General features: G+C 43.5%; 1 protein-coding gene across 1 annotated transcript in view; it reads left to right on the forward strand.

Annotated features, from left to right (window-relative positions):
• Positions 1-4,845, forward strand: part of LOC134347941 (RNA-binding protein Nova-1) — a 273,130-nt gene extending 268,285 nt beyond the window's left edge. The window contains exons 6-7 of the mRNA XM_063050617.1: position 1; positions 4,717-4,845. The exon at position 1 is cut by the window's left edge and continues 37 nt beyond it. Of these exons, the coding sequence (XP_062906687.1) occupies position 1; positions 4,717-4,756 (41 nt within the window). The 3' untranslated portion in view covers positions 4,757-4,845. The remainder of the gene's footprint in view (positions 2-4,716) is intronic.
• The last annotated feature ends 8,596 nt before the right edge of the window (positions 4,846-13,441 follow it).

Below are 13,441 nucleotides of genomic sequence, written 5' to 3' on the forward strand. Positions count from 1 at the left end.
GGTAAGAGTGCATTTGAAAAGTAAATACGCCTCGTTTCAGCAGTGCACATACCTAACAAATGCCAGAGGACAAACACTGCCCGGCTTCGATCATTGCTAATAAAGTCTAATTTATTTCACGCTTACATGATCTGCTAGTAAAGTTTTGGCTTTGAAGTACACGTGACTATGTCGTTGCAACTGGCTTTTGAAAGTTGAGACAACCTTGCATCATACAAACATCGACATACGCAGCTGGCCGGTTTGACGGGTAGATAACAGAATTACAGGATGGTCTCATCATAACCATGTAACAGTGCATTCCTTACCACCAACACCCGCTGAGCTTTCAAAAAAAAAGTCTAAAGTCACTTTGGTTCCTCGGTCGATCGCCTTCGCGATATCTGCTACGTCCCGGAGTAAATTTAAATATCTTTGTCAGATATCCCTGCCACCGTATTCCTTCCGGGAAGAAAATCCTGTCTTTTCAAAACTCCTCGCCGTAGAATCATGTTGGTAAATTTTTTCTGCATCCTCTCCAAAGACTTTAAATTCCACCCTAGCCCGTAGAGACAACACTAAAACTGTGTTCAACATGGCTTCGCCTCTTATCCACCTTGCCTCTGGGTGCAAAGCCTGGGTTTCAGTGGCCTTTGGTAACTGATCCGGCAATTTCAATGGATAACGCACAAAAGAACCAAACAACCCCTATCTCCTTGTACCGTTTTAGTTCATGTAGCAATGTCGCGACTTCCCATTTTTCCTACCAAGATATACACTTTCTATGACGTCAGCCACATGATCACCTATTTCACCAGCCTCTTCACTTTAAAGTTCTATATAAAAAAAATGTAATTATTAAAATACATTAAGAAGAAAACTGCGGTTCCGGAATGAACTCTAGGCAACTCCACAGTACTCTTCACTTCTGATAACGTTGACGATACTCCTTTAGAGATGCAGCGCAGTAACAGGTACTTCCGGTCCAACGAACCCGCGTCATGTGACCAATTAATCTACTAACTCGTATGTCTTTGGAATGTGGGAGGAAACCAGAGAACCCGGAGGAAAACCACGCCGACACGGGGAGAACATACAAACTCCTTACAGACAGCGGCGGAATTAAACCCGGGCTGCTGACGTTGTAATGGCGTTGCGCTCACCGTTATGCTACGGTGCCGCCTTTTAAGTAACATTCATTGTTACCTAATGCCCCATCCAAACCATCACAGCCCATTTTATTGCATGCCATTGAATCTCGATGATGTTTGTGTGTGACATTTTAATAAATGACTTTTGGCAACCCATATGCCAGATTAGCTGCATTTTTCTCATTATGCTCTGTGTCACTTTGTCAAAAAAGAAACCTGTCAGGTTAGTTGAACATAATTTGCCTATAACAGTTCCATGCTGGCTTTCTCTGGTCAATCCATATGTGCTAAAGGGCCGCTAATACTACTCCTGATATTGTTTCTAGAACTTTTTTCACCAGCGAAGGTAAACTGTCTGGTTTGTGATAGTTGGGGTTATCCATACAGCCTCTTTCTGGATGTGACCGCAATCATTGTAGGCTGGGCTCGCCATAGTCCTTCAGCTGTACAGGGCGCAATCCGTCTGCACCAGGTGACTTGCCCACTTTACATTCAGGTGGCCTTTCCATTTCCCCTTGTTATCCCATACATAATCTCATGATTTCTTTTGACGAGACGCTGACAGTCTTCTTCTTTGATGCCATTCTCTCATTTAATATCTCTGCCTCCAAGAGCAGATTTCCCTTTTGATCTCTGATAGGCCCCGCCTCACACACTCGAGGAATATTTTTGGATTCCCTTTTATGTGTGTTGCCAGACTTCTCGTGCTCTCTTTGCATCTGTTATTTATTTTAAAACATCATCTGAACGTTCTGGGATCAGCCTAGTTCTCAGTTTTGTTAACAACCTGGAATATATTATTCAGTCATTTACACCTGCTCTTTTTTTTACTACCCATCCTTTTCGATTATCCGAGGAGCTGTGGCTTTAATCCCTACCCGTCGCTCACGTGGAACTGTGCCTAGACTATGGCTGAAGCATTCGCACTTCACAGTTCAGTTACTTTTCTGTCTGCCAAATTGTGATTCCACTTTACCCTGGATAAATATGTTTTTATCCCATTGAAACTGGCCCTTCTCCAGTTAGATTTTACCTTGGAATGGCCTATATGGTTTTCCAGATTGTCTTTTCTAGATTGTCATCCGATATATTTCCAAAGCCAAAGGTAGGTTTCCTACCGGAACAAAAACACACTGATCAGAAAGTTGTCCCGAACGCCGTGCAAAATTTCCTCCCACTCCGAACTCCTCGTGTTCATTGCGTCCATATTTAAATAATTGGTTTCGTCCACTGTCACCATTCTGTCTGTGGCTATCATCCTCTCATTCTATCTTATAAATTTGGTCTTTCATTACCCTGAGTTGACAGCCGATAGAAATTCCCAAAATCTCTTCCTTAATTCCAGTATACACACACACCATCATGCCAATATTCTCCTTGATACACTCCTACATCCCCGCTTCCGTTTTTGTCCTACTTCCCTAGATTCAGAACCCAGGCCTATCATTTATTTTTAAACCAGTTCTCTGTTATTGTCCTGCACATCGATTGACAAATGTCAGGTGTAATTTTACGGAACAATCCAGAACAGATCTGAATCGCCTACCTCAATACGTTTGGGATTGCGTGCTTCTACGTGCGAGGGAGTAGATCTTGCAGGTGTTTCGGCAACTGAGTTGAAGCCACACAAGACTTTTCAGGGTTACTGTGAAGATATAGAATAACTTATTCTGGGCAAATCAAAGCAATCGGATTCATTTCATTTCCTTATTACTGATGCACATCTTTACTGTCGCAATTGCAACTGTGTAAAGGAGATGGAGTGTTCAACGATTCAGATCTGAGTCCTTTATTAAACTGTGCACACCGGACATTTTCTATAATTTTAGGATTGTTATAGACATCTCATTTGTCAAAACTGTCTTGGTTTGAAAATTGAGGTCGGAGAGTATCAGAAATCGGCGTTCGCAGTTCTCTTTCCCTTTTATGTTGACTTGTAAATTTATATTTTAGATATTTTAAATTGTATGCAGTTCAGTCGCTTGTTGTATACAGTTAGACATGATAGATGTATTTTATTTGTGTATATCAATTAAAAGACAAATAATAGTTTTCTAGAAAATAGTTTGAACGTCATCTTATTGTATGTATTGTGTGTGCGCGGGGAAAACGGCGCTGCCCCATGACCATGACCAGAATCTACCTCCAACGAAATATTTAATTATAAATTAAAATAATAATTCACTATACTCTTCACTTGAAATATTTTTAAAATGCACGCAGTGTAGTGGGAAATGAACTTGTATCTGCAGTGAGAAGAAGGACCTGCTGGATCCTTTTATACTAGAAAGTGAGTATAGATTGGCAATTTTGTTAGATTGACCTTGGCCAAATAATCTCCATTTAACACGAATTGACCGCCCAACGTTAGTTTTGTATACCAATGTACTCCTCACTCCTGGCACCAACAAAGCAAGGAATAGCATTTCAGTTAAATGCAGTGGATGTTATTTTCCCTCTCCCCAACTTTCTCCGATCTCATAACTGGGTGTTCGCACTTCGACCCACGGCGACCTTACTGCAACCGGCATGACCAGGTACTGCGATCACTATGGAGCCGTGCCACCTCCTCTAGTTGGATTTGGATTCACTATGCCTCCGTGAGGTACAAAGAGATTCGGTGTGCGGACTAAGTAGGCTCAGTAGAGTGAACAGTCTGCCAGCGTTACGGTGCTCATTGTCCCTTCTTTCTCCCTCGAATGCAAACAGAGTCAGGGTGGCTATCTTATTGTGAATTGGTCTCAAGGGTACTAGATCCCCGGCGGTAACTGAAATAGGATTACCGCACTCGGAGTATCCCCTGACACGGAGGAGAGACAGACCTTGGCAACTCCAATGACAGCTACAAATCTGCGGAGAGAGCGGGGTATCGTTGGCTGGCGTTGAAATGAATGATTGCACCCAAATGCGACACACTGATATCTGATTCAAGGCACGCTGCTCTAACACAGTCTGCCTTCTCCTTCATTACGTCGCCCCTCTTTTCACTTTCCTTTCCACTTCTATTTTCCAGTGGTTCACGTATACTTTTATTTTCAATTCCCTTGTTTTAAATTCTAAGATATTTTTCACGTTACTGCGATGATATTTTGTTTTCAAATTGAGAATAAGAATACCAATTCAATTTATAAAGCCCTTTTAATCGCGAAATTGTATTGAATAAAGTAGCGGCATTTTGTTTTGCTTTCTGAATAAAATCGTTTATTAGATTGCTACAAATGCGTTCTCTCCATGCTCCGATCCTGCTATCCTGCCGCTGTTCACTGACACTTAAACTGAAGAGGCCTTTTTGGAAGGGAGAGGAGATTAATCTGCCAGGTGTCCGGCTCTGATCATCTCCTGACAGTGAAGGGCGACACCGCATCTTCACAATGACTGGTGTGTGTGTACGGTGATCGGTGGAATATTAACCCGCACTGAATTTATCGAAGTACCATTTAAGGGTATCAGATCTGTGTTCTGCGCAACACGGTGCCGCAACCGTGCCACTCAGATCGACGTAGACTGAGCGAATCTACATTCCCATCGCAATTTCTTTGATCGATCCTCGTTTCATTTAGTTGTTGATAGCGATCTTTCATTATAGGTGGAATGCAAGGTCAAAGCATGAAGCGAGGAACAGATAAGCAGACGGAAAAGGAGAGGAAGCCAGCTATCGCTTCTGCAAAGCTGCCTCCTTTTGCTATTGCTGAATTTGTTCTCCCCGATACGCACATTGTAACCCAAATGATTCACTTCGACAACACCAACAATACTCGTTGAATGGAAGGTTGTTCCGTGGAGTGGGTATTACTGACTTAAGAATTTAAACTATTTACTTCTCACTCGCAATTAGAGAATGCTGTCTGTGCGACCCTGTTATAAATCTGGAGATCTCCAATCACTGACCGTGTCTCACCCATGGAGTTCCTTATCCCCAACACTTGGTTCCCTGACTATTTTTTCATTCGTATGATTGACTGTGTTTCCCACATTAAAGTTTAACATACAGTTGCTGAAAGGACAAAATGTTTCATACTTTTACAATCAATAATTGTACACACACTAACACTGCAATTATTTTTAAAAGTATCGTACAGAATATATGTGTTTCCCATTTGGTGTGGGGATAAGATTATACAGTAACTATTTTGCGTAGAGTGTGGTTCGTAAAACATTCTCCTGGATCTTAAACCGCATTAAATTGGCGAGTCGAACGCAGAAAAAGCGGGGTTCGGGATCCCCTTGGATCCCAGAAGGCTATGAGAACTCCCTCGCTCTATAAACAAGCGTGTCTTTAATGTGGATTTATGAAAGAGAGCAGGGAAACTCGGGGTTCACGCGTTTTTTTTTGTCAGGTGTTGGGCAGCGTAAACGTGAGACCGGGCAGACCGCCACACTGCAGCGATATTAAAGTCGCGGCATAAATTCTACCAGGGATCTGTTTCATTCGTCAACAGTTCATCCTAGAGAGAAGATGCGTTTAAAAATCATCAACATTGTTAACACTTGTCCCATTTATGCGTTTGGTATTGCTGGTCAATTTGTGATTATACGGCACACTAATCTTCATTTAAAATTGCCGAATCCCGCAGGTCACTCCGCAGTACAATGACTCTTCGTATTGTTGCGCTGACGTTCGATGCAGGAAGGAGATGTGCATAACATACCAATGTTCTGATTACATCTACGGTTTGAAGGATGCAGCGAAAGCGGCAACTTTCAGCCGAAAGCCAGACACTTGTTAACATTACTCAAACCACCTGTGCCACTCCCGGACTCGAGCCTCTCGCAGCCCGAGGAAGGTGGTGAACTTGGTGTGGAGAATCCTGCGACACTGACACATCTTGAAGGCCAGGCGATTCAATGCTCAAAATAATTTTTGCGTTGAGGTGAAGCAAAAAGAAATGCTTTTACTTTGCATCGCCCCAATGCGACCGTGTTAATTTAGTTCCCGAAACAGCGGTTTTGTTTAACACGCCCGAGGCTAGAATATGCAGATTTGTGCTCTTTTGACGCTGGTTGCAGTAGGGGTGACCTTACAAATGACGGCGAGTCAGCATCGGTTCATTGCACGCCTCTCAGCAAAGGCCCTCGATGCACAAGCAGTATAACGAGCGTATTGGGCTTATTGCAGCTGCCTAATGATTCAAAAAGAGATTAAGGCAGTAGCTGTAGCAGGTAGGGTTCTGATACAAAAGCCAATCAAAACAGTGCGTTTGTCAACCCAAAAAAAACAGATGAAACAGAGAGTGAGAGAGTTTGGGGACGTTTTGCTGTGTTAAGGAGTGAAGGAAGCACATGATGTTTCGTCGTCTACCGCCCCGGGGTAACGATGGAAAACCATGTTGCCAGTGTTCTCAGAGCGAAACCATTCCAGGAAGGATGGAGTAGGGCAAATCAATGTAAAATATGCCAAATGCTCACAGTTGCGGCAGTTGGCTGTTTCCTCAGCTCACATGTGCGCGGGGTTGAGTGACTGGGTGGCGACCTGAGACAAGACATCGACCGCAATCTCAGGATCTGCTGACTGTCTGTAAAACGTTGATAGACACTGACTGATCATTTGACACTTAAGGAAATTAAATACTGTGGTGAAGGCTGCTTTACACACACACACACACACACACACACACACACACATTTATTGTTCCTGACAGTCGGAAACTGTAAATACAGGCGAAAGACACACTTCTTTCCCGTTTCTTAGTGGAAGGCAATCTGCCGCCTGCACTCGAACTGGTGTTGGTCGGGGAAATACAGTAGAAAACGGCAGAACACTCAGCGGGTCAGATAGTGTTGGTTGGGAGAGAAAAAGGATTTAGCCTCTATCAGAGCAGAATGATAACCTCCGTCCCGACCCTGAAACATTATTTGTTTCTTTCTCCACAGACGCTTCCTAACCTGTTAAGTGTTTCCGCCACTTTCAGTTTCCCCCCAATTGTAGATTTCCAGCACCTGCAGATTTATTTCGCTTTATAAGTCGAGGTGAAACTCCCGATTTCTTTTTATTCACTTGGGTCATACAAAGGCGGGTATCTATTGTCCTGAGAGCAGTTAAAAACAAGTCGGTCGCCGTGAAAGCGGCCTCTTCGATTTAAGTATCTCAACTGCCGCAGTGAGGTTCGAATTAAAGTCATAGGTTCAATTCTCCAAGCCCCGGGATACCAATTCGAAGAGCCAAGCTGGCCATTCGGCTGATGGAACACACACAGGGTTATTATTGAAGCCACAACCCGTTAATGAATAACCAACAAAATCTCTGGCAACAGAGATATCAAACATATTTCAGGGCAGGGTTCAAATGTCGAACACTTGCAGCCTTATCATCGATGGTATGTGGATGCTGATTTTGACAGATGATTAAAGTTTAAAGTACTTCTCCCCTTTCACGGAGTTACCTCCAAAGTCATCGCCAAGATGGTTGAGCATGTAATCATTAATTATTTCCGTAACCGGGTGTTCCGCCACTGTTTGGTGTCCAGACCTAGGAGTCTAAGTGTTCAATAATATTGAGTTTCCTGATTGTGACAATCAAAACTGCTCCCCATCAGTGTCTGCAGCGTAAATTGGGTGTGAACTGATTTCACAGAAGTGATACATCCCCCATCGCCTCAAAGCAAATCACTTTGACACTTTCACTACAGTGCTGGGGCAAAGCAAAGTACTTGCCGCGAGCGATGCAATTTCATGCAAATAGGTTAGCGAGAGCGGGGGGGGGGGGTGGAATCTCCATTTCAAGCACTCGTTTAAACTCAGTGAATAATTTACAAGCTGTTTCTTCGCCTCGAGTTTAGACGGTAAAAGGGACCCCTGCTCCGAATCTGTGAATTTTGCAGGAGGCCACTTTTCTTGCTGTCTGCTAATCCCTGGATTTGTTCTTTTTATCAAAATAAATTTATACCCCGGCGTTGTTAAATAGCTTGTGACTCATATTTTTGATTCTTATTTCTGAATCATATTTCATGATTCGTAGGGAGACATTGAAAGGGGCGTTTCGAGAGGGCTAGAATGTAAAAAAGCAAGGATGTAATGAGGCTTTATAAGGCATTGGCCAGAACACGCTTGAGCAGTTTAAGGCCCCTTATTTAGGAAAGGATGTGCTGGAGAGCGTCCAGAGGACATTCACAAGAATGAACCCGAGAATGAAAGGCTTAACGGTTGATGAGTGTTTGGTGGCCTGTAGTCGCTGGGATTTAGAAGAATGAGGGGTGATCTCATTCAAACCCTACGAATATTAAAAGGCCTAGATAGAGTGGACTTGGAGATGATGTTCCCTGTAGTGGGGGAATTTGGGACCAGAGGATACAGCCTCAAAATACAATGATGTCCGTTAGAATAGAGTTCAGGAGCAACTTCTTTAGCTGGAGGGTTGACAATCTGTGAAATTCATTACTACAGAAGAGTGGGAGGGCAAAGCCATTGGGTGCATTTAAAGTGGATGTTGATAAAATTTTGATTAGTAATAAGGTCAAAGATGATAGAAGAAGGTGGGAGAATGGGATTGAGAGGGATGAAAAACCAACCATGATGGAGTGGTGGAGCAGTCTCAATGGTCTGAATGGCTTAATTCTACTCCGATGTCTTACACAGAGTTGGACTAAGTACTTCCAATTAAACGGGGGGGGGCGGGAACAATCTAGTTTGAAGGGTGGAAGAAACACCTGCCACTGCTCCACCCCACTTACACAGCCTCCCCCCCCCCCCAAACACAGTGATTATTTGCTATTCCACACCAGGCCACCTTGATTACACCTTCGGTCCTCAATATCAGCCCTATTCATGACATTCTCATTTTCAGACCGGCCATGTTTTCACCATGGACATCGTGGATGTTGTTTTACATTTCTCTGGCCCTTTACTGGTTATGAGTGTATTATCACAGTGCCCTCAATGACTGGACGTGAATGCTGTAACCACCACTATCACTGGCATATCTCTAGCCCTCTACCACCAACACCATGTCAAACCTTTAAGGCAGGGTGTCATATTCTACAAACTGTCCCTTCAAATTTCAAAATTCGAAGTAAATTTATAATCAAGGTGTCTACATGTCACCATATTCTACCATGAGATTTATTTTCTTGCAGGCATTCACAGTAGATCCAAGAAATATACCAGAATCAATGAAAAACCACAGACACAGACTGACAAGCAACCAATGAGCAAAAAGACTGCAAATAGTAATAGTAATTTACCTCAATCTGATTACAATCAAGTTGGCAAACATCATTCACCAAAATCTTCCTTTAAAATACCAACTCATAAAAGACACCATACCTTACAATAAATACAAGCTTCATCCAGTTCTACAGTCAGAGCCTTTCAAGTTATTTTACAACCAATCTATTATCACAGATAGGGCAATCCATAATAGCTGTCCAGATATAATATGACAGGATAAACAAACAAGAATAACTTACTTAATAGATATAGCCATTCCAAATACACATTACATACAGAAATCAGTAAGTGAAAACCACCAGAAATATCCTGAATTAAAAGAGGAAGTGGAAAGACTACGTAACATGTACAGCATATACATTTTCCCAATAGTAATATATACAACTGGAACCATCCCAAAGACACTGCACAACAGCATTAAACAATTAAACCTACACAGCAACATTTATGTCAATCTCCAGAGAGCCACAATGCTAAACACCACTAGAATAGTCAAAAAGTTCCTAGTTACTGAGAAATAAGGGTTGTCCTCGTACCTCAAGTTTTACCAGATTGAGCTGAGAAAAAAATGTTCTCACCATGTCTCCAGTGCTCAGTGGGCCAGAAGGGTCTGTTATCGTGCTCTATCTCTAAATAAATGAATAAATATTAATAATAACAAATAATACTGAGAACATGAGTTGTAGAGACCTTGAAAGTTCGTCCATAGGTTGTGTTCAATGATCAGTTCAGCGTTGTGGTGAACTCTGCTTCAGGAACATGATCGTTGAATGTTTCTGAACCTGGTGGTGTTGGAAACTCCTTCCTGGTATCTCCTTCCCGATGATAGCAGCGAGAAGCGAGCATGACCTGGGCGGTGGGGGTCCTAGGATGCCTGGGACTTACTTTCGTGCAACACATACAAAATGCTGGAGGAACTCAGCAGTCCAGGCAACATACGGGGAAAAGAGTAAACAATCAAGGGTCTCGGTCAGAAACGTCGACTGTTTACTCTTTTCCGTAGATGCTGCCTGACCTGCTGAGTCCCTCCAGCGTTATGTGCGTGTTGCTTGGATTTCCAGCGTCTGCAGATTTCACTTTTTTATGATTCGTTTTCTGGAACTCTGCAGTTCGTGTTTTTGTTTACTTTTTTTTACTATTTGCGAGATTTGCCCTCTTTTGCAAGTTGGATATGTGGTAGTCTTGTTGGTATTCTTTTACTGAACTCTTTGTGGTTTTTTGTGTTTTGTAAATGCCTGCAAGAAGCTGAATCTCAAGATTGTATATGAGATACATACTTTGATAGTGCATTTGAACTTTAAACTTTGATAATGCTAGTACCCACGAACCACGAGCATACATTTTTCTGCATGCCATTTGTTTGGGCTTATATGGCCTTCGAAACAACCCACCTTTGTTCACCTGAGGATGTAGGTGAGCTGAAATTCCACCTTGTTCCGGTGGACACATCCGACGGTGGCGTGGCTGGGGGAGAAATGAACTCTCCTCGCAAAAAAACACACTGGGGGGACAGCTCCAGAACACTAGAATTTTCTACGGCTTGGAAGGTTAGTTTAAACTCTGGACAATCCTCCTCCTGTCCGGATACCACACAGGTATAGTGCCACTCTATGGCACTTTATACTACCCCTTTGTGGTCAGAGTGCAGAGAAGATTTACTAGGATGTTGCCGGGTCTTCAGGAGTTGAGTTACAGGGAAAGATTGAACAGGTTAGGACTTTATTCCTTAGAGCGTAGAAGAATGAGGGGAGATTTGATAGAGGTTTACAAAATTATGAGGGGTATAGACAGAGTTAATGCGAGTAGGCGCTTTCCACTTAGATTAGGAGAGATAAATACGAGAGGACATGGCTTTAGGGTGAAAGAGGAAAGATTTAGGGGGAACTTTTTCACTCAGAGAGTGGTGGGAGTGTGGAACGAGCTGCCACCTGACGTGGTAAATGCGGGCTCACTCTTAAGTTTTAAGAATAAATTGGATAAATACATGAATGGGAGAGGTCTGGAGGGTTATGGACTGGGTGCGGGTCAATGGGACTAGCGGAATAAAGTTTCGGCACAGACTAGAAGGGCCGAATGGCCTGTTTTCTGTGCTGTTGTGTTTTATGGTTCTATGGTTCTAGTTATTCTGTCGCGAAGCAGATCCGCTCAATACACTGTCCACACAACAGCGATATCGGTCCAATTTCCAAAGGACGGCAAACATAGAAACATAGAAAATCTACAGCACAGTACAGGCCCTTCGGCCCACAAAGCTGTGCCGAACATGTCCTTACCTTAGAACTACCTAGGCTTTACCCATAGGCCTCTAGGGGTAAACGGAATGAACTGGGTAGGCTACATAAAATATGAAAATCGCAGCCGCTGGATATTTGAAATAAAAGTAGCAAATGCTGGAAACACTCAACGAGCCAGGCAGCGTCTCTGGAGAGAGTAATAGAAGCCTGAAACCTCAATTCTTTCCCTTTCCACGGGCGCTGGCGAACCGGTCGAGTGTTTCCAGCATTTGCTGGTTTTCTTTTCGGAGGTAACCACAGACTGTCACCATTGTCCATTGTAATGATCATGTTTGAATGCCCTTTCTGCACATTTGCAGCAGTGAAAGCAAAGGCATCCCTTTAAATCACAGACACAGTGTGCGCGTTAAATGTTAGATGTTGTAAATGCAACGGGTCACAGCCACTTATCTATCGGAGAAGTAAGTGTATGTGTGTGGGGGGGGGGTATCGATTACATCTCACTTATCTCGCCCTCCAAGTCTCCAATTAAAATGTGCATCCAGAGCGGTTTTCGACCTTTGCAAATCAGCTCTAAAACCTAAGCGGATACTTCTGGATCTTAATCTCTTGCGGATAGGTTCCACTGTCCGTGAGTGTTTACAGTAATTAAAGCTTCTGAGTGCGAATGCGTTCCTAGATTTATATTTTCTTTGCAGCAAACAACTCGCGTGTTTCCCGTGTCTTACAGCGAGTGAGCTCCATGCACCCTCCCCACTGACTGACAGTCGAGCTGGTGAGGTTTCTCGCAGCGGTTTTGTTTTTGTTGCCAGGTGAAGTACTGCGCATATCTCTCAGCCCCGCTCTAATAACTACTAGTGTTGCCGAGGTCCCCGCTGTATTTCGAAGCGGGAGAAAAGCAGCGCAGAACATCGCTCTAGTCTTAATTAAAATTATAATCCGCATCATTTCCGAATCTGCATTATTCACAGCTGTTAGATGCGGAGAGTGTGTGTGTGTGTGTGTGTGTGTGTGTGTGTGTGTGTGTGTGTGTTTGCTTTCTGGACCCATACTCCCAGCCAGCCTGATGACAGCATGGAGGCTGTCAGCTGGGGGCGAGGGAGGGCGGTGCTGCAGATGGAAGGGTTTATCCTTCCCGGGGCTACCCCGACTGAAACCGAGCGCCGACTAGTTTCGCACGAGCTGAAACCCTGCAGCAAATTTGTTCGGCAAGTGACGCAATCCTTACTGGTCTGGTGGTCGCCGCGATGTCTCTAGCGATGTAACCACCGCACTTGTTCATTAAGAACGACATTCCAGTGGCTGTGTCATTGCCCTGCGGTTAGCAACGGTAACACACAGACCGCAGTATATAGCCCCCTCTTTCTCTCTGATCGAAGGCACTTCAAACCTTCGATTTCCTTTGCCATATGAAATGTATTAAACTCCTAAGAACATAGGACATGGCAACACAGAACAGGTCCTTCAACGCACGATGTTGTGCCGAACTTTTAACCTATTCCAAGATAATTTCAACGCTTTCCTCTCACATAACCATCAGTTTTTTTAATCCATGTGCCTGTCTCTAAGAATCTCTTAATATCTCTTACGTATCTGCCTCTACACCGCCTGTGGCAATGCGTTACACGCACCCACTCAAAAAAAAACACCTTTGACTTATCACCCGCCTATACTTTCTACCAATCACCTTAAAATTATCCCCTCTCATTTTAGCCATTTCCACCCTGGGAAAAAGGCGCTGGATGTCTACTCTATGCCTCTTATCATCTTATGTACTGCTATCAAGTCACCTTTCATCCTCCTTCGCTCCAAAGAGAAAATCCCTAGCTCGCTCAATTCATCCTCATAAAACATGCTCTCTAATCCAAGCAGCATCCTGGTAAGTCTTCTCTGCGTCCTCTCATAAATTTCCAC

The sequence above is a fragment of the Mobula hypostoma genome, chromosome 1 (genome assembly GCF_963921235.1).
Source record: "Mobula hypostoma chromosome 1, sMobHyp1.1, whole genome shotgun sequence".
NCBI classification, from domain to species: Eukaryota; Metazoa; Chordata; class Chondrichthyes; order Myliobatiformes; family Myliobatidae; genus Mobula; species Mobula hypostoma.